The 21,514-nt window shown below is 42.9% G+C and overlaps 2 protein-coding genes across 2 annotated transcripts in view; both read right to left on the reverse strand.

The window, feature by feature from the left end:
* The window catches only part of Fnbp4 (formin binding protein 4), a 30,406-nt gene extending 28,630 nt beyond the window's left edge, over positions 1 to 1,776 (reverse strand). The window contains exons 1-2 of the mRNA XM_042675894.1: positions 1,489 to 1,776; positions 251 to 343 (exon numbers count right to left, since the gene is read on the reverse strand). Of these exons, the coding sequence (XP_042531828.1) occupies positions 251 to 343; positions 1,489 to 1,729 (334 nt within the window). The 5' untranslated portion in view covers positions 1,730 to 1,776. The remainder of the gene's footprint in view (positions 1 to 250; positions 344 to 1,488) is intronic.
* Positions 1,777 to 6,620: 4,844 nt separating this feature from the next.
* The window catches only part of Nup160 (nucleoporin 160), a 57,186-nt gene continuing 42,292 nt past the window's right edge, over positions 6,621 to 21,514 (reverse strand). The window contains exons 28-36 of the mRNA XM_042676107.1: positions 20,927 to 21,087; positions 19,879 to 19,939; positions 18,546 to 18,656; positions 18,243 to 18,366; positions 16,653 to 16,754; positions 13,569 to 13,710; positions 10,074 to 10,199; positions 8,334 to 8,438; positions 6,621 to 7,574 (exon numbers count right to left, since the gene is read on the reverse strand). Of these exons, the coding sequence (XP_042532041.1) occupies positions 7,485 to 7,574; positions 8,334 to 8,438; positions 10,074 to 10,199; positions 13,569 to 13,710; positions 16,653 to 16,754; positions 18,243 to 18,366; positions 18,546 to 18,656; positions 19,879 to 19,939; positions 20,927 to 21,087 (1,022 nt within the window). The 3' untranslated portion in view covers positions 6,621 to 7,484. The remainder of the gene's footprint in view (positions 7,575 to 8,333; positions 8,439 to 10,073; positions 10,200 to 13,568; positions 13,711 to 16,652; positions 16,755 to 18,242; positions 18,367 to 18,545; positions 18,657 to 19,878; positions 19,940 to 20,926; positions 21,088 to 21,514) is intronic.

Raw genomic sequence — 21,514 nt, forward strand, 5'->3', positions numbered from 1 at the left:
TGTTCCTTGGAGTGAGTATACCAGCAAGCCCTCAGAAACAAGACACTGATTGAATGATAAAAGCTGAAGAGCTCTGTGCTACGGGAGCACTCTATCTAGGGCTCTAGCCCCAGGAAGACAGAAATTACATTTTTATGGAAATCAATTAGCATAACAGGAACATCCCACAAAGCATTCTATGTGTACAAACATACTAAATAAAAGATACTCTAGAGAAGATGTAGAAGAAATGAAAAACAAATATCTATACCTGTTGCTTTAACGGCTGTGGGTCTGGTGGTCATAACTGGTTTGGGAGGATTTAGTACAACTTTGGGAACCTCCACCACCATTTCTTGTTCATCTAGATTTTAAAAACAAAGAAAAGAAAACTGCAGTCAGACAGTGGACCTAAGAAAACATTGGAGGCAACAAATCGATCTTGTCTGACCTTTCAGGTCTAGATTTATCAACTGTATCACTGACCCCATGGGGGAGAGAGCTAGAACCTTCCATTTCCTTAGTGACTCCGACATTGACAATCTAAGGACTACATATGCAATGCTTCAAACTTACCATGCACAAATAAATCTCCTTCGGGTCATACAGTATATATGTGCTTCATGAGTTCACCTGATTACTTAAAAACTGAAAAGGTGACTGATTTATCAGGATCTACCCCTGTATATACATACAACATCTTACTTTTTTTTTTAGTAGGTTATGGGGCTTGAACTCTGGGCCTGGGCGCTGTCCCTTGGCTCTTCAGCTCAAGGTGAGCGCTCTACACTTGAGCCACAGCGCCACTTCAGGTTTTCTGGTGGTTAATTGGAGATGAGTGTCACGGACTTTCCTGCCCGGGTTGGCTTTGAACCATGATCCTCAGATCTCAACCTCCTGAATATCTAGGATTACAGGCGTGAACCACTGGTGCCCGGCTCGTAGTAAATTTTAATCTACACACGTATCTGAAAGCTCCACTTAGCCTATCATCTGGAGGATGGATGCCTGTTAGGATCCGGTTGTTGTTGTTGTGTGTTTATGCCTTGTCTACCGTTTTTTTTTTTTGGAGGCTTACGACTAAACAATCTGAATTTCAGCAAAAAAAGCAAGCAAGCAGGTGGCCTACAATAAAGGCTAGATTGCAGTGTTACAAGTCTCGCACGTGGAACTCCCCTCTACGTTATCAAAAGGCGACACAAGAGGTTTGGGTGGGGGCGGGTCGCCAGTGGATTCCAAAAGCCCCCGGGGGTTACCCTGCACCCGCCATGGCGCCTTTGGGTGGGTCCCGGCGGGGCTCGCCCGGCGCCATCGCCTCTTCCGCGCCGCCCAGAGGCCCTCGACCGGCCTCTCGGCGGGCCGCGGCACGCAGGCCTCGGACTCGGGCCTCGCCAGTCCGGGAATCTCATCCTCTCTGGGCCCGGCGAGGCGCCCGAGGCCTAGGCCGGAAGCCCCGCGCTCGAGTTTGGGGCATCTCCACTAGAGGCAGGGGCCCCCGCGCGCCCTCACCTTCCGAAGGCGGGTCGTCTGGGGCCGCGGCGGCAGGCACTGAGGGCGACGCCGTGGTCGTGGTCGCGGTCGCCGCCGCCGCCGCCACAGGGGCTGACTGGCTAGGCGGCGCCGCTGTAGAGTCCGGCTCCGTGTCGGGTTCCAGCTCCAGGTCTCGGCCTGGCGTGCTGCTTCGAGGACCCGGCGGAGAGAGCTGCAGGATGGGCCTGCGGCCGGGTACCGCCCGGGACTTCTTCCCCATCGCGAGCCCAAGCGCGAGCAGCAAGCGGCGGAAACCAAGAGGGGCGGGCACCTGACGCCAAGGTACGTAATCAATATTCATGCACCACTACGCCGCCTCCAGCCAGGATCCGCTTTTAACCGGCTGAGCCCGCGCTCGCGCGTGCGCTTTCCGCTCCGGCAGGCCATAGCTTGCTCGACTCCCCTACGTAAGGGCGGGCTTTGCTAATGGCGCTAGGGGATTGGCTTATTTGATAGAGAAGGAAGCGACAGCCAATAGAAACGGAGAGGAGTGCTAGTCGAGCCAATAGTGTGTTCTGGAGACTTCTCCGCGGAGGGTGGGATCCGCCCATGCGTCGTCCCTCCCTCCCCCCCCCCCCCCCCCCCCCCCCCCCGCTCCGCCCGAGTCTTTTCTTGTCCTCCATCTTGTACCAGATCTTACCTAACTGTTCCGGGTTATGTTTCTTTTAGGAAGCTCTGCTGCTTTCTGACCCTTTTCCTAAGATTCGCCCAGATTACTGTAGCTTACAGTAGCAAAATGTGCCTTCTACGATTTTGTAAATTTTCAAGTGCAAAGATGATATTGAGAAAAATAACTAGACATTGTACAGAGAGGGCGCATTGTTCCTGGGATGCAGGAACGTTAGCCTGCCTTTAATCACTCTCCTTCAACCTCCAGATCCAGATGCTTGTGGCTAATTAATGGGGACACCGAGCTCCTAAGTAATAAGCTTAAATTCTGAGACTTGTTTGCTGGCAGAAATGACATGACATCCTCCCTCCCTCCCCCGCCCCTCCCCCCCCAGTCTCCCCACAATGGTATCCTGGACCTAGGCTCTCAGGCCGAGGCCGCTGCCTAGCAAGACACCACTCTCATAAATATCCCTCCTTGCTTCTAGACCATGCTTGGGTGATATCCTGCAACCTAGGCTGTAGTACCCGGGCAAGACAGATAACCTATGCTTCTCGGCACAGCCTGTGTTGATCATTTTGCATAGCTCTCCAATAATGTTATAAATAAGTAGCCAATAGCCCTTGGCAGGAAAAAAAAAATAGCTCCTCAATCCTATATAGTAGACCTGTAGTTAATTCCAGCAGCTTGTAGAGGTGAGGTTTAAAGTGTAAACTAAGCACATTATTCTACAAAAGAACTAAAGTTTTAGAATATATATGCAATCAGAAATCAGGGGCTGTACCAGGTATGGTAGCTCAAACCTATAATCATTTATTTTTGCCAGTCCTGGGGCTTGAACTCAGGGCCTGTGCACTGTCCCTGAGCTTCTTTTGAAGCTCAAATTAGAGCTCTACCACTTGAGCCACAGTGCCACTTCTGGTTTTTTCTGTTTATGTGGTACTGAGGAATTGAACCCAGGGATTCATGCATGCTAGGCAAGCACTCTATCACTGAGCCATGTTCCCAACCCCTCAAGCCTATAATCTTAGCTACTTGAAAAGCCAAGATTTTTAGGAAATTTTGGTTCTGCAGGCCAGGCAGAAGTTTCAACAGGCCCTGTTCTCAATGGATGACTGAGCAGAAGCAGTGGTGCCCACCTGTCAACCTCAGCACCAGTGATATACAAATAGGATGTAGCTCTGGCCATATAGCAAAAAAAAAAGGAAGACCCTGCCTCAGAAATAACCACACTGGACACCTGGCTCATGCTTGTAATCCTAGCTGCTTAGTAGGCTGATATCTGAGGATCAAGGCTCAAAGCCAGGAAAGTCCATGAGACCCTTCTCTCCAATTAACTACCAAAAAAGCTTGGGGCTGGGAAGGTGACTCAGTGGTAGAGTGCTTGCCTTGCATGCATGAGGCCCTGGGTTCGATTCCTCAGCACCACATAAGCAAAAAGAAAAAAAAAGCCGGAAGTGGCTCTGTGGCTCAAGTGGTAGAGTGCTAGCCTTGAACAGAAGAGCTGAGGGACAGCGCCCAGGCCCTGAGTTCAGGCCCCACGACCTGACCCCTCCTCCCCCCCCCCCCCCCCCCCGCAAAAAAAAAACAAAAACAAAAAAAACTACCAAAAAAGCTGGAAGTGGAACTGTGGCTCAAATGGTAGAGCAAAAATGTTCAGGGACAATGCCCAGGCCTCTAGTTCAAGCCCCAGGACTAGAACAACGATAATAATAGGACAAAAAGGGGCTAGAGGCAAAAGTAGATCATCTGCTTTGCAAGTGAAACCCCAAGTTCAAACTCCCCAAAAGAAAACCTCAAATGTGTGAGAATGGATAATAAAAATGTGGCATAATAATGGGAAGAACATTAAGTAGCCAGGGACAAATTTGTTGCTATGAACCCATCAGGAGATACTGCATTTAATGTGGCAGTTCAGAGAATTAGGGATGATGCTAACACTCTTGTGGGCCACCTGAAAAAAAAAAAATCAAAAGATGGCCCATTGATAAGTGAATTGGGAAAGTAGAAACTCCCTTGGTTTACTAAGAAGGATTTAAAGGCATGCCTGGCACTAGTGGCTCCCACTTGTAATCCTAGCTACTCAGGATGCTGAGATCTGAGGATCACAATTTGAAGCCAGCCAGAGCTCCAATTGACCATCAAAAAGCCAGAAGTGGAACTGTGGCTGAAGTGACAGAATTCTATCCTTGAGTGAAAAAGCTAAGGCACAGGTTTTGAGTTTAAGTGCCAGAACCAACACCAAAAACCAAAAATACTCCCAAACAAAAAAAGCCAGGTGGCTCTCAGCTAGCAACTTAGGAGACTGTGAACAGATTTCCATTTGAAGCCAGCCCAGTCAGGGAGGTCCTGAGACCCTTATCTCAATTAACTACTAAAAAAGCCACAAGTGGAGCTGTGGTGCAAGTGGTCAAGTGCCAGCTTTGAGTTCAAAAGCTAAGGGACAGCACTCAGGTCCTGAGTTCAAGCAGCAGAACTGGCACAAAAGAAAAAAAGTATAATTGTGAGTTAAATAAACTGCCTTTTGACTATCCCTAGGTGTCCAGTGAAGTTATAGGAACAGTAAGGATGGACTTGGGGAAGCACAAGCACTGGTGGCCTCATATACCTGGTGGGAATCGAATGGGAAGAGGAGCAGTAATGAACTGGTGAGAGCTGACCTGGAGTTCTCAGAAGTGTGGTTCAGTGATGGGGGCTGGCAGGGTAACAAAGCTGCCAAGATGGCTTTGTAGAACAAATCAGCTTCCTTAAAAAGTTACAAAAATGACAATGATAAGCGTGGTAAGACTGCTCAATATGAAACTGAGTGGCATTCTTTTTTTTTTTTTTCTTTTCTGAGGTGTTAAGAGCCCAAATCCAGGCCCTCATGAATGTTAGACAAGTGCTATACCACTTAGCTATTCTTCCAGCACTTCTACTGTTTACAAACATGACATCTACTTTTATCATCACAGGCTGATAACAGGTCCGGTTATGGGGCCTGAACTCTGGGCCTGGGCGCTGTCCCTCAGCTCTTCAGTACAAGGCTAGCACTGTATCACTTGAGCCACAGTGCCACTTCCGATGTTTTCTTTCTGCTTATGTGGTGCTGAGGAATGGAACCCAGGGCCTCATGCATGCAAGGCAAGCGCTCTACCACTGAGCCGCCTTCCCAGCCCCTGATCCTAACTGGGCCTTGATGCTGTTCCCTGAGCTTTGGTGCTCTAGGATAGAGCTCTATTACTTGAGCCACAGTACTACTTCAGTCCTTTTTAGTGATTAATTGGAGGTAAGATTCTCACATTTTCCTGCCCAGCCTCCTGAATAGCTAGAATTACATGTGGGAGCCACCAGTACCTGGCTTATTTACTTACTTTTGGTACTGGACATTGAACCTAGTTTTGTGCATGCTAAACCCGTGTGCTACCACTGAGCTATGCCTCCAGTCCCCAGCCAGAGGGAACCTTTTACATTTTTAATTTGTTTTGGTACAGGTGCTGGGGCTTGAACGCACTGTCCCTTAGCTTTCTCACTAAAGGCTGGTGTTCTACCAGTTGAGCCACAGCTCTGCTTCTGTCTTTTTGGTGGTTAATTGGAGATAGGCATCTCATAGGCTTTCCGGCCTGGGTTGGCTTTGAACTGTAAACTCAGATCTTAGTCTCCTGTGAGAGCTTTTATTTTTGCCAGTCATAGGACTTGAACTCAAAGCCTGGGCACTTATTTTTGCTCAAGGCTAGCACTCACCACTTGAACCGCAATGCCACTTCTGGCTCTTTCTGTTTATATGTGGTACTGAGGAATTGAACCCAGGGCTTCATGCATGCTAGACAAGCACTCTACCACTGAGCCACATTCCCAGCCCCAAGATCTTTTAACACATTATGACTAGAAAATAAACAAGAAATGATCATGCTATTATGAACTATTAACATCACAAAACTTTAGAGACCATAGTGGTGAGAAAACTGGGGTAAAGGGCCTGGACACATTCTTCTCTGGCTGAAATCAAAGTGAGGAAGGCAGAAAAAAATGGACAGAAGAGTGTGATTGGAGCCAGCATGAGTTTTAGGTCTCCAACCAAAACAACCAAGATGGTCAGTGTCTTGTGAATATCCATTATGGAAGGCCTTGCTTTGGTCAACTTCATAGGTTTCTGGGGCAGCACCACTCTTACTGCTTCTAGCTTCCCAAAGATGAATACTAGAGCATTTGATGTTTTTCACACCAATATGTATATGCAGGTGGCTGTTGTTCTTGTGTTGAAAGTTTGGGACCTGGAAAGACAAGGGCTCTTAGAATCCCTCATCTTACCAAACACATTATATTAAACAGCCCAGAGCCAAATCAAAAATAAAAGAACACATTTCAATATCTACCATCAACAATACCATGGAAAAACTCACATTATGAAAGTATATAATGAAAAATAGTATGTAAACATTATTGACAGTATAAGAATTAAAGTCTTTCGAAAACCTCAAAAAAAAAAAATCCATAATTCAAGGAAGTACTACAGAGATTGTTTCCTTGAAAGATAAATTTTAATATACAGAATAAAATCCAAGAAGTTTTCATTTTTTCATTATTTTCACTTTCCCCAGAATTTGTAATACATGAATCTGACCAGTAGAGTTGGTATTTTGGTCCAACACATTATTATATGATCAAGTCCGGCTTGATTATTAGAAATCATGTAAGTTAACAGAATTTATTTTGAAAATCTGTTGCCTTTATAGATAATGGATTTCCAATTTTTCTTGGCTAAAAGTTTAGTTAACTTTAGCTTCAGAACCAGATTCAAAATAAAATTTATTTTCTTTAAGCAGCTGGTCATCATTTTAGGCTTAAACTCGGCAAATTATTTATTGAAGATCGTACAAAAACTCCACAATAAATAATGAAAAGAGTATGCAAAATCATTAGGCTTTGTTTGCAATACAGAAAATACATGTCAGTTCTGGACCAAAATAATTCCATTGAAATACAAAAAGTGATAGGGAAGAATGGGAAGATTTTCTGTGACTACTTATGGTAGTCAGCCAATAAACCAACAACCATTAGCTATTTTGGAAAGTGAAGGTGGGCCTTAATTTGCAGATAAAGAATGTCTTCTGTAGTTTAAAAAAATATAAACTCTAAAAAAGCCTGTGAATCATATACAAAAGCAGCTGTTTTGAGACCAGAGTTGAAAACCAGAAATCATGTTAGCACCACCAGCAAGCACAGGATTCTCTGACTCACTCTTCTGTCTTGTGCAGAATGCAGATCTGAGTGTAGTACACAATGTTTATGGTTATAAACTTGAGCACAGGGTTCCCTGTAGGGTAGTAGTCTTAAGCCCTAACAGGCACCAAGGTTACAAAGGCTAGGTAGGAAACAATCCAGATCACAAGTTCCGACGGTATAATAAATCTCTTGTTGCCTTATCAACTTTTTGCTGGTAGTCCTCTAATTTGACAAGTATTTTCTGGGACAGCTGTAGAGGAAAACAAATAAAAAAGACTGTTATTATCAATTACTTTGACTGGCCATAAAGGGTATGCAAATTGGAAAAGCTACCAAGTATCTGAAAGATGTCACTTTAAAGAAGCAATGTGTGCCATTCCATTGTTACCATGGTGGCAGGTGTGCCCAGGCCAACCGGTGGGGCTGGACACAGGGTCAATGGCCCAAAAAGTGCTGAATTTCTGCTGCACATGCTCAAGAATGAAGAGTGATGCTGAACCGGAGGGTTTAGATGTATGTAGACTCCTTGGTCATTGAATACATCCAGGTGAACAAAGCACCCAAGACATACTACCAAACATACAAGGTTCAAGATTGGATTAACCCATACCTGAGCTCCCCCTGCCACACTGAGATGATCCTTACTAAAAAGGAGCAAATTTTCCTAAACCGGAAGAGGAATTTGCACAGAACAAAAAGGTATCCCAGAAGAAACTGAAGAAACAAAACCGGCATGGGAATAAATTTAGCATAAATGTGAATAAAGGAATGTTGGTTCCCATTTTAAAATGCCATTTGTCTGTGCAATTAATGTTTACATAAGTCTTTAGCTTTTTTTAACCAAAATTGCTTAGATCCTTTACCTTATTATATAGGGACTGGGACAGCATGCTAAGGGGTGTTGGGCAGCTTTGCCCTTCCTCCACTCCTACAGAATTGATCAGCATGCTGTAAGGTATAACTGATAGTGCAGGGGCTGCCACAGAAGCACTCTTGGAGTGTTACTTACTGCAATGTTGTGAGTGTTGGCACTGTTTTCTCCCAGAGCATGGAGAAGCTGATCAATGGAGGAGTATGGGAGCCACACCAGTGGGGCTGTTGCAGACAGTGGAAACTGGAAGGAAATGTTTACTGTTTGAAAACAACATAAAGCATACTATTTCTTCTGGGCAGTTGTTTTCACGAATAACATGAAATGCTTTGCTTATCGTTTCTCACATATATACACAGGACACATATACATAGACACAACTAGGTTCCTCCCTTCTCTTTTCAACTGGAGAACTTGTCCTTATTTTGTTAAGTATTTTAATTTTTATTTAATTTTATTTATTTTTGCTGTTGGACTTGAGGCTGAACTAAGAGTCTAGGTGTTGTCCCTGAGCTTTTGTGCTTAGAACTAGTGCTCTACCACCACAAGTCAGAGCTCTACTAGCTTTTTTGGTTGGGTTAATTGGAGATGAGTGTTTCATAGGCTTTCCTGTGCAGGGTGGTTTGAATTGTGATCCTCATCTTAGCCTTTTGAGTAACTAGAATTATAGGTATGAGCCACTGGCACAAATATTTTAATTTTTATATCATCTCTCATCTTAAAAGGATAAATAAAATTCTTCCTAAACTGACCATGAACAGCACCATTCCACTTTGGAACTAAATTTAAATTCAAATTGTCTGGGGAATAAAAGCTGAAAAGGAAAGCTTAGCCCTCTAAAGTTCTGACTACTTTCCTAAGAGTTTAACAGTTTGACTCTCTAGTCACCGAGGCATATTGAGACCGGACTCTTCTACTGACCATCTGTGTGAGCTCTGGGAACTTAACCTGTTTCTGCATGGGTTAAAAAAAATAAAAATAAAAATGGGATTGAAATAGCCCTTTATAAGAAATTCCTTGTAGAGATTTTAGTAATTTAGCATAATCCTTTCACACACAAAATACTGTGTTTATATTTATTAAATATGAAATAGTAAATAGAGCATGCTTAAAAACAAATAACTTAGTTGGGCACTGGTGGCTTAATCCTGTAATCCTAACTACTCAAGAGGCTGGGAACTGGGCTGGGAAGTTGGCTCAGTGGTAGAGCGCTTGCCTTGCATGCCTGAGGCCCTGGGTTCGATTCCTCAGCACCACATAAGCAAAAAGAAAAAAGCGGGAAGTGGTGCAGTGGCTCAAGTGGTAGAGCACTAGCCTTGAGCTGAAGAGCTGAGGGACAGCGTCCAGGCCCAGAGTTCAGGCCCCACAACCGGACCCCCCCCCCCCCCAAAAAAAAAGAGGTTGGGAACTGAGGATTGCAGTCTAAAGCTAGCCTGAGGAAGGAAAATCCCTGAGGCTTCTATCTCCAGTTAACTACCAGAAAACCAGAGGTGGCACTGTGGCTCAGAGACAGCCCCCAGGCATGAGTTCAAGCCCTACGACTGACAAAGAAAACCCCCCCACACAAGAAAAACACCACCACCACCACCACCCACCAAAACTTTGTGGTGGAAGAAACTGAACTCAAAGCCTTATGTATGAAAAGCAAGCATCCTACCACTGACCGACAGCCTCCAATCCTAAATCTACATTCTTTTGATGGAGGAAAATGGAATGTAGTCCCATTTTATAAACAGAAATCTAGAGATTCCTAGAATGCTAATATATAGGTATATAAATACAATAAATAGTAAAGGTTAAATATACTGATATACAATGAATTTACCTTCATATGGCAATTCAGAATGAAGAAAGAAACACCTATGTGTATGTACCTACCTCAATTCCAAAGTACTGATGTCCTTTTCCTAACACAGCATCCACATATTCTGAGACCAAATCCACAGCTTCTTCCAAAAGGTCATAATTCAAGTACAGCCGAAGCAATTCAGCAGCATCAACTTTCTGTAAAAAGTCAGTAGGTTCAATTTTGCATGCTCAACCAAAGGAAATGGTAAAAACCTATAATCCCAGGTTTTAGGAGACTGAGGCATGGAAGATCTTAAAATCAAGGCCAGCCTAGGCTACAGAGTAGACTTTGTCTCAAAAAAACCCTAAGAAAGTATACATACTTTTCTTTTTCTTTGGGTCCAGTTGTGGGGCATGAACTCTGGGCCTGGGCGCTGTCCCTCAGCTCTTCAGCTCAAGGCTAGCACTCTACCACTTGAGCCACAGTGCCATTTCTGGCTTTTTTGCTTATGTGGTGTTGAGGAATCGAACCCCGGACCTCAGGCACGCAAGGCAAGCACTCTACCACTGAGGCACCTTCCCAGCCCCTATACATACATTTTCATTCTTTCTGGGGACTGACTAAAGGATGTTGACTATCTAACTTCTTGGCACTTACATTTTTGTTTATTTTATTTTATTTTTTCTGGTTGTGGGGCCTGAACTCTGGGCCTGGGCGCTGTCCCTCAGCTCTTCAGCTCACTAGCGCTCTACCACTTGAGCCACAGCGCCACTTCCGGCTTTTTTCTTCTTGCTTATGTGGTGCTGGGGAATCGAACCCAGGGCCTCAGGCATGCAAGGCAAGCACTCTACCACTAAGCCACCTTCCCAGCCCCGACACTTACATTTTTTAGTACAAATACATGAGCACTTTTGTTTACTCATCTATATCATATGATTAGTGTCATATTCCCAGGAGTCCAATTATTTCCAGGCACATTGTAAGACTCTATTAAATGGCCTTCTTTCTTTGTTTTGTCATTTAAGAATTGTTTTGTCTTTTTACAGTTTCCACTTAAGAAAATCAACAAATCGGGGGCTGGGAAGGTGGCTCAGTGGTAGAGCACTTGCCTTGCATGCTCGAGGCCCTGGGTTCGATTCCTCAGCACCACATAAGAAAAAAGCCGGAAGTGGCACTGTGGCTCAAGTGGTAGAGCTCTAGCCTTGGGCTGAAGAGCTGAGGGACAGCACCCAGGCCCAGAGTTCAGGCCCCACAACCGGACCCAAAAAAAAAAAAAAGAAAATCAACAAATCTTCCCAGAAATTCTCAGTACTACAGTGACAATATTGTCACATTAGTTTTAAGAAATATAGAAATAATAAAAGAAAAAGAAGTTATAAGAATCAACAAATTTGCAACTTGTAACTCAGGGCAAGAGAATGGTGAACATAGTCTCAGTTTGGAGGCACTCTATTAATTACAGTAAGTATGAGGCTTATGTGCTCATTTGATTACAATCTACCTCTATCGTATTAACTGTTTCACCACTGTTTAACTGAATCAATATTTCTACTCTTATCTTTTGTTTCTCTTGCCTTATTCTATGCAAGTTGGTTCAGTTACAGTTCTCAAACATAAGTATACACCAGAATCCAAAAGGGAGCTTGTTAAAAACTCACTCTATTTCCTCTCTAGTCATTTTGTAAGTTTGAAATGGGACCCAGGAATCCAAATTTTCAAGATGATTACCACTCAAAATAATTTTGATGCAGGTGATCTGGGATAGTCTAGATGTGGTTTTTCCCTCCAAGAGTTCATGTGCTGGAGACTTAGTCTCCAGTTTGGTGACATGAGAGTGTGAAGGTTTTCAAGAGGTTGGGCCCTTGTAAGAGTTAGCAGAAGGTCATAAGGTCATAGAGGACACTGGCCACGAGAAGTATTAAGATAGTTCATAAGGTAGTGAGCTGTTAGGAGTGAGCCCAACCCTTGAACTTCTTGTTTGGAGATGTGATTCTTCCCACCATGATGTCACACAGCCAAGAGGGCCCTCCCTGGGGGCCAAATCTCTAGAGACCCATATGCATTTGGACTTTCAGTTTCCAAAATCATGAGCTAAATGAACCTCCTTCTTTATAAAGTTTCTCTAGGCACTGTGTCTTAGCATTTTTGCTCAAGGTTAGCACTTTACTACTTGAGCCACAGCTCCATTTCTGTCCTGTTAGTGGTAAATTGGAGATAAATCTCATGGACTATACTGTTGGTGCTGACTTTGAACCTTGATCTTCAGATCTCAGCCTCCTGAGTAGCTAGAATTACATGTGTGAACCTCCAGTGCCTGGTCCACAGTCCATAATTTTTTTATTTTGTTGGTCATGGGGGTTGAACTCTGGGCCAGGGTTCTGTCCCTCAGCTCTTCAGCTCAAGGCTAGTGCTCTACCACTTGAGCCACAGAACCACTTCTGGTTTTCCTAGTAGTTTATTAGAAATGAGAGTCTCACAGACTTTCCTGCCCAGGCTGGCTTTGAACCATGATCCTTAGATCTCAGGCTCCTAAGTAGCTAGGATTACAGGGATGAGCCACTAGCATCCAGCTAAGTCCATAATTTTTTTTTTTTTTTTGGTCCGGTCATGGGGCCTGAACTCTGGGCCTGGATGCTGTCCCTCAGCTCTTCAGCTCAAGGCTAGCATTCTACCACTAGAGCCATAGCGCCACTTCCGGCTTTTTTTTTCTGTTTATGTGGTGCTGAGGAATCGAACCCAGGGCCTCATGCATGCAGGCAAGCGTTCTACCACTGAGCCAACTTCCCAGCCCAAGTCCATAATTATTATTATTATTATTATTTTTGGGTCTGGTCGTGGGGCCTGTACTCTGGGCCTGGGCGCTGTCCCTCAGCACTTCAGCTGAAGGCTAGTGCTGTTATCACTTGAGCCACAGCACCACTTCCGGCTTTTTTTTTTTCTTTTTGCTTATGTGGTGCTGATGAATCAAACCCAGGGCCTCAGGCATGCAAGGCAAGCACTCTACCACGGAGCCACCTTCCCAGCCCCAAAGTCCATAATTGTTGACAGTACTGATTCAAACACTGTTGTGTTTGAGGTATATATGAAATCTATTCTAACCCCTGCAGTGAATTTTTGGAGCAATATAATACACATTGTATCATGCATATATTCATTAGTTTAAATACAAACAGGAATTAGTCAAATTACTAACCTGTGGGACTTTAAATACCCAGTACTATGTTTGGAATTTAAGTTAAATTCTTAGTTATTTTAGCTATAATTGAGAAATTGCCCAAAGTATATGGTTCCATAAATTATCACTCCGTCTTTTTCTTTTTAATCATTTTATGAAGTTATTCAGAATAACTTTAAGTGGATTCTTCTTTTTTTTTTTTTTTGGGTCCGGTCGTGGGCCTGAACTCTGTGCCTGGGCGCTGTCCCTCAGCTCTTCAGCTCAAGGCTAGCGCTCTACAACTTGAGCCACGGCACCATTTCCGGCTTTTTTTCTTTTTGCTTATGTGGTGCTGAGGAATCGAACCCAGGGCCTCATGCATGCAAGGCAAGCGCTCTACCACTGAGCTGTAAGTTAAGACACCACATACCTTGTAACTGTTTATAAGCCAATTAGGCAGAGGCACTCCATGGGACAAAAGCTTGTTGATTACGCAATGGTGATAAAGGTTATTCTGGACTTTGTATCTTTCTAGGTAAGTAGACAATAATCGCCAAGCTTCATCTGTAGCGCTTGAAAAAAAGTAAAACAAATGAGCTTCAGTCATCTTATTTTTAATTTTTTTTTAAAAGTCTATATCCTGGTTACTAAAAAGTTGTAGATTCTTTTTCTTTTTGTCTTTTCTTTTTTGGGACTGAGGATCAAAGCTTGCCAGCCCAAGTTTTAGATTCTTAACAGAGATTTACAGTATTATTCATAGCACATACTGGGATTTGGCAGTACTGGGATTTGTACTTAGGGCTTCATGCTTGTTAGACAGGCACTCTTCCAGTTAAGCCACACCTCCACCCTTTATAAAAGGTATTTATAAATAAAAATCTTTAGAAGCTCATAATTAAACTGATTATAGAGATAAATTGTAATTATTACTAGGACTAATATGACAGGAGGACAGTACTACTAACTAGATGATTTTGATTATTCTAATTATTCTCCCGCTAACCACATACACATTTATTTTGTTTTATGATTTTGTTTCACTTAAAAAAAAATTGTTTTTGGCCAGTACTGGAGTTTGATATTAGGGACTCAGGTTCTTCCTTCACCTTTTCTCTCACAACTGGTACTCTACCACTTGATCCACATTTCCATTTCTAGCTTGTTGGAATTAAGAAGCTCTTAAATTTGTCTGCCTGAGCTAGTTCTGAAGTGCTATCCTCAGATCCCATCCTCCTGTGTAGCTAGGATTGTGTGCGAGCCATCAGCACTTGGGCTCCATTTTGGGAGTTCTTAAAATTGGGGAACCAAAGCTGGGCCCTGTGGCTCATGCTTGTATTTCCAGCTACTCAGGAGGCTGAGATAATTGCAGTTCGAAGCCAGCCCAGGAAGGAAAAGTCTAAGAGACTATCTCCAGTTAACCACCAAAAAGCTGGAAGTGAAACCCTGAGTTCAAACCCCAGGATGGGCACCAAAATAAATAAATATAAAGAAACTAGCTCAGATCACTAGTCTCCAAACCTGATTAAGCAATAGATTCACATAGAAATTTTGACTTAGAAGATAGAGTTGTATCTCAACCAATAAAGTTGCTCCTAGTGATAAGCATCTACCATTTTTGCTTCAAGGAAATCATGGTCTAGGTCAGCTTGGTAAAAAAAATCAAGACTGTATCTGCAAAAATGAATGCAAAAAAGACTGGTGGAATGCCTCAAATGGTAGAATGCTTGCTCAGCAATTGCATGGCCCTGATTTCAAACCCCAATATTGTAGTCCCTCATTATATTGCGGTTCACTTATTGCTGTTCACTTATTGTGGCTTCACTCTATCTCAGGTTTGGAAAAAAAAAAAAAAGGTAAATAGTGATCCCTCATCTATCACAGTAGTGAGGTTCCAGAAACTACCCTGATAGGTGAAAATCCATGAAGTAGCTGTGTTAGTTGTCCCTTGCTATATTGTGGTCCCTTACTGCTATACCTATTATGTGTGTGCGTGTGTGTGTGGCGCAGGGGGGGGGGAGGTCCTCTGAAACTCAACTCCCATGATAAGTAAGGGATCACTAGACCAACTGACAAGAGACAGGCTTTCAATGTTGTCCAGACTGGTCTTGAATCTTCTGAGTTCCCATGATCCTCCTACTCCAGCCCTAAATACCTATTAATATGCATGTACCATAACGCCAGCCAGGCCTTCTGCTTGTTAATTGGAGATGGGAGTCAGGAGGACTTTTCTGTCCCAACTGGCTTTGAATTACAGTGTGCTAGGTCTCAGCCTCTTGAATAGCAAGAATTATAGACATGAGCAATGGGTGCCCAGCAAGAGTACTTTGTCTTAATGATATAATATACTAAATGTCTTGAGGAAGAGGATGCAGAGGAGATATTTCATACGCAAAGACATCCTGGTTTGAATAATAAAATGGTACAAAGTCATCCTAATTATAAACTTTACAGCTTCTTTATAGAAGCTTGGCTATTTTTATAAATAGCCAAGGCCAGGCATGGTAGCCCATGCCTGTAATCAATCCTACCACTTAGAAAGCTGAGATAGGATTGAGAGCTTGATGCTAGGCTGGGCTCTATAGTAAAACTTTGTCTCAAAACAACACAAAACAAAAGGAACAAAAATAATACAACTTAGCCAATAAATAAACAAATGAAAGAAAGAAGCAAACTAAGCAGTATAGAAATATTTAAAGAAAAGAAAGCTCTAGCCAAGTGTTAGCGGCTCATGCCTATAATCCTAGGTACTCAAGAGGCTCAGACCTGAGAATAACAATTCAAAGCCAGCCCTGGCAGGACTGTAGACACTCTTATCTCCATGAAACTATTAAAAAGTATCAAAAACTATCAAGAAGTAGCTGGGCACCCGTGTCTTACACCTGTAATCCTAGCTACTCAGGTGGCTGAGATCTGAGGATCATGGTTCAAAGCCAGCCCGGGCAGGAAAGTCCATGAGACTCTTATCCCTAATTAACCACCAGAAAACCAGAAGTGGTTCTGTGGCTCAAGTGGTAGAGCACTCACCTTGAGCTGAAGAGCTGAGGGACAGCGCCCAGGCCTAGAGTTCAAGCCCCACGACTAACAACAACAACAAAAATGCCAGAAGTGGAGCTGAGGTTCATGTGGTAGAATGCTAGCCTTGAGCAAAAGAAGTTCAGGGACAGCACCCAAGACCCTGAGTTCAAGCTTCAGGACAGGACAGGACAGGTCATAACAGGATGAAAGAGAAAGCAAGAAGGAAGGAAGGAAGGAAGGAAGGAAGGAAGGAAGGGAGGAAGGAAGGAAGGAAGGGAGGAAGGAAGGAAGGAAGGAAGGAAGGAAAGAAGGAAGGAAGGAAGGAAGAAAAGAAGACAGGAAGGAAGGAAGACAGGAAGGAAGGAAGACAGGAAGGAAGGAGAGGGAGAGAAAGAATGAAAGAAAGAGAGAAAGAGAGAGAGAGAGAGAGAGAGAAGGAAGGAGTACAGTTCTGAGACAGGCAAACCCAACCAATTCTGGAAGAACTCTAGGGGCATACCTAGATTCCTTAGTAGTGATGACAGAGGAAAGCTGATTGGCTGCAAGCCAGGCCCAGGCTTCAGCTTGAGCGGCCTCTCCTCCCAACTGCAACTTGATGCATCTGCAATAAAAGCCATCAGAAGTATCAAGAGACAATTTACTTCCAGAAGATGAAGGGTAAAAAAATTTTAAGATTTGAAAGAACGCATGGCCTTGTTTATGCTATGTGACTGCACTGTTACTGATCTACACCTCTAGCCCAGTAACAGGTTTGTTTTTTTTTTCTGTTTTGTTTTTTGCAGGTCCTGGGGCTTGAACTCTGGGCCTAGGCTCCATTAGTGAGGTTCTTTTGCTCAAGGCTAGCACTGTGAGCTACATGCTACTTCCAGTTTTTTCTGAGTAGTTTGACTTTTTTGTCTGGGTTGGTGTCAAACAAAGATCCTCAGATCTCAGCCTCCTAAGTAGCTACTATTATAGGCATTAGCCACTAGCACCCAGCAGTCATAGTTTTTGCTCTTATGACTTCTCAAGAGAACCTATTAGTCAAGAATATAACTTTATATAATTAGAAAGTAAAACTATAGGCCAGGCTGGGAATTTGGCTAAGTGGTAAAATGCTTGCCTACCATGCATAAAGCTGTGGGTTCAATTCTTGAGTACCACATAAACAGAAAAAGCCCAAAGTAGCCAGGTAATGGTGGCTCACACCTGTAATCCTAGCTACTCAGGAGGCTGAGACCTGAGGATGCGGTTCAAAGCCAGCCTGGGCGGAAAAGTCTGTGGGACTCTTATCTCCAATAAACCACTCAGAAAACTGGAAGTGGCACTGTGGCTCAAGTGGTAGAGCACTTGCCTTGCACACAGGGAGGCTCAAGAACAGTGCCCAGGCCCTGAGTTCAAGCCTCAGGACCAGCAAAAAACAAACAACAAAAGAACTAAGTCACTGCATTTTTTTTTAAAAGTGGTTGCATGATCAAACAAAATACTCCTTTAAAGCAAATGACTTAGCTGGGTGCTGGTGGCTCACGCCTGTAATTCTAGCTACTCAGGAGCCTGAGATCTGAGGATTGCGGCTCACAGCCAGCCCGTGCAGGAAAATTCGTGAGATTCTTTTTTTTTTTTTTTGTCGGTCGTGGGGCTTGAACTCTGGGCCTGGGCGCTGTCCTTCAGCTCTTCAGCTCAAGGCAAGCACTCTACCACTTGAGCTACAGCGCCACTTCCGGTTTTCTGGTGGTTTATTGGAGATAGGAGTCTCACGGTCTCTCCTGCCCGGGCTGGCTTTGAACCGCGATCCTCAGATCTCAGCCTCCTGAGTAGCTAGGATTACAGGCTTGAGCCACCAGCGCCCAGCTTCGTGAGATTCTTATCTCCAATAAACCACCAGAAAACTGGAAGTGGCACTGTAGCTCAAGTGGTAGAGTGCTGCTCGCTTTGAGCTGAAGAGCTGATGGACAGCACCCAGGCCCAGAGTTCAATCCCCACAGCCATCAAAAAAAAAAAAAAAGGAAATGAATTAAAGACTAGTGGCTTGTCAGAAGTGAATTATACTAAGCAATACTATATCTTGTATCAACAAGTTAAAAATATTGAAAGGTAATTTTTTACATACTTGAAAGCAAGCCCCTCAAAGACTGGTGTTAAAGGAAGCTTGAAAGTCTGACACAGTGATATGGCAGTGTCGAATAGGCCAGCCTGAACCAGCAGAGTAACCATCTCCTCAGCTGATGAACTTCCTGTGGAAATATGCTAGTTAGTACATCAAGTGTATATGAGCCAGAAAAAAGAGTTTGCTTTGTTGATGGAATATCTCAGAGTAACAATCTCATGCTTTACATTCACCATGTCCACTGCCTGGCCCTAAACTGTGCTACTGGTACTGACAGGTTAGAAATTTTACTGGTTAAATTCCTACCTGCAATTGCAACTGCTGATGGATCATGCTGTGCCAAAGTGAGGCGAATTCGAGCCAAGGAACATTCTTTCTCTAGATCTTCCAGCTCCAGGATTTCAATTTGCCGATTGGCTACATGGCAAAGAAAAATCATTTCATTTTTTGAAGTACAAAGGAAGTATCTATTAGGTTAACTTAACCTATCAATTTCCACTAAATATTAAGTAACATTCAACTTAATTTTCAAATTCATGAAGGGAGACAACAGGGGACTCAACAAAAATAAACTTAAAAAAATGAATCACTCTCTGCTGATTAGATAAAGTTCTCCAATTAATACCTGTGGTTGAGGAGGCACTGATACAAGTACTTCATGTGTCACTTGATTTAACTTTACAACTGAAATGACTGCCATCTTGATCAGCAAGAAAGGACACAACCATGGTGAGACATATAATTAAAATCAGGAGCATAGGCTCTTGATGAAGTATCATGCCTCCCAACTATATCAAAGAAATCTGATGAAAAATGTCTGCTATGGAGCTGATTTAAATGTAACAACTGGGTCTGGGAAGGTGGCTCAGTGGTAGAGGGCTTGCCTTGCATGCCTGAGGCCCTGGGTTCGATTCCTCAGCACCACATAAGCAAAAAGAAAAAAGCCGGAAGTGGCACTGTGGCTCAAGTGGTAGAGTGCTAGCCTTGAGCTAAAGAGCTGAGGGGCAGTGCCCAGGCCCAGAGTTCAGGCCCCATGACCGGACCCAAATAAATAAATAAATAAATAAATGTAACAAAGAAAGGAGGCAGCTCTCGCCTATAATCCTAGCTACTCAGGAGGTTGAGATGTGAGAATCATCCTTTGAAGCCAGCCTAGGCAGGAAAGACCATGAAATTCCTATCTACAAATAATTAACAAAAAGCTGCAAGTGAAACTATAACTCAAATGGTAGAGCACTAAAGATGAGTAGAAAAGTTCAGGACAGTGCCCAAGCCCTGATTTTAAGCCCTAGGACCAACAGAGAGAGAGAGAGACACAGAAAGAGGCGGGGAAAGACACACACTAAAAGACACAAAACAGTTCTTTTTTAAAAAACATTTTCATTTCACATCCCATCATACAACACTTTCAAGCAATCTTTAGCTGACTAGAATGTTGACAAAAACCTTAAAAAAAGTTAAAAAAAAAACTAAAAAGACAGAATTATACAAGAATGTAACCATTATGTGTAATATTTTCAGTCTATAATACAATAATGTTACAATATAACTATGTATTATATCTAACATAAACTTCATCTACACTTCTACTGTAACAATGTAACTACTGTCTAGCAAAACTACAGTGCCACCAACTCACTTGGAGCAGCTGTGCATTCTCCATCATGATTCCTCTTAGGGGATGTTCCAGGTCGATCATACTGAAAAGACAGAATAAGTGACTTAACTGTTAATTGTTTAGATCCTTCATGCTTAAATGATTCTAGAAGTTAATCTCACTGTTGTAGCATCTTACAGAGGCACTGTAACTATCAGACAAAGAGATGAAGTTGTGTGCCAGTGGCTCACTTGTTTATAATATGTTAGTTAATCCATGGACATGGATTTGATCTACATATAAATCATGTTACCTTTCCTTGGTTCCAGAGTTATATTTCCTACTGATAATAACTCTGGACAACAGCTTAACTGTATTTTTTTTTTTTGTCTTTTCTTTTTTGGTACTGGGGATCGAACCCAGGACGTTGCACTTGCTAGGCAAGCGCTTTGCCACTGAGCTACATCCCAGCCCTGGACAACAGCTTAGTAAATATACCAACTATATAATGCAAAGAGCCAGGCATATGTGAGCCACCAGTAGGACAGAAAGAAAACAAAACAAGTTTGTATCCTTTCCAACAATACTTATAGACTGAATTAACAGATAAGTCAAAATAAAAGCAGCTATTTATTAAACACTATCAATATATTTAAATCACCTCTAACACAAAAACCATCCTTCATAAAGCAGATATTATCATCTGTTTTATACACGAGAATAACTGAACAGCAAAAGTTTAAGGGATTTATCTAACTCCAAAGTCATTCTGCAACAATTCTGCCTGTAAAAATTCTTAATTTGGAAATTAAAGGGATAGTAATCTATAACAGCCAAATTGCTGCAAAGGGAGAAGTTTAGAAATACCTCAATAGAGGGATGGAGATTTAGCTCAGTGAAAGATGGCTTGCCTAACAAGTGCAAGACCTTGAATTAGGTTCAGCACCATACAAAACAAACTAATAAAACCTAAGTAGAAATTTTAAACAAAAAGAAATAAAGCTGGGTGCTTCAAAAGGAGGTAAGTTTTGAAAGGAAAAAGTTAAATGAATTAAATGGCCTTAAATTCTAAAATGGTAAACTTGTATACCACAGCTCCAGATGCTGGCTGTACAATCCATGCATATTCTGGACGAATGAGCCGCAAGCAATTAATAGCAGCCAGATAACAGTTGCCTTGCTTCTCTAGTCCTCGAAGAGTTCGAACCTCTCTGCCAAGACGCATTCCATATTCATACATCACTGTGCCAGCTATGAGGAAAAAATGAGATCTGAGGATTGCAGCTCACAGCCAGCCCGTGCAGGAAAATTCGTTTCTTTAGCTATATACACAGAATTTGTTACACCAATCAAATATTACTACTCAAAATAGTTTCTTTTAAACCGCCCCACCAACAACCATACACTTTTATATGGAGATACTAGAACCCTGGTGCACTATAGCTGAGCATGTAAAACGGTATAGCAGTTGTGGAAAACAGTATGGTGGTTTCTCAAAAAATAAAACAGCAGCTGGGTGTTGGTGGCTCATGCCTATAATAGCTACTTAATAGGCTGAAATCTGAGGATCATGGTTAGAAGCCAGCCAGTGAGGAAAGAGACTCTTATCTCCAATTAGCCAACAAAAAAGCCAGAAACAGAGCTGGCTCAAGTGGTAGAGCATTAACCTTGAGCCAAA

The sequence above is a fragment of the Dipodomys spectabilis genome, unplaced genomic scaffold (genome assembly GCF_019054845.1).
Source record: "Dipodomys spectabilis isolate Male_0828 unplaced genomic scaffold, ASM1905484v1 ptg000030l, whole genome shotgun sequence".
NCBI lineage: Eukaryota > Metazoa > Chordata > Mammalia > Rodentia > Heteromyidae > Dipodomys > Dipodomys spectabilis.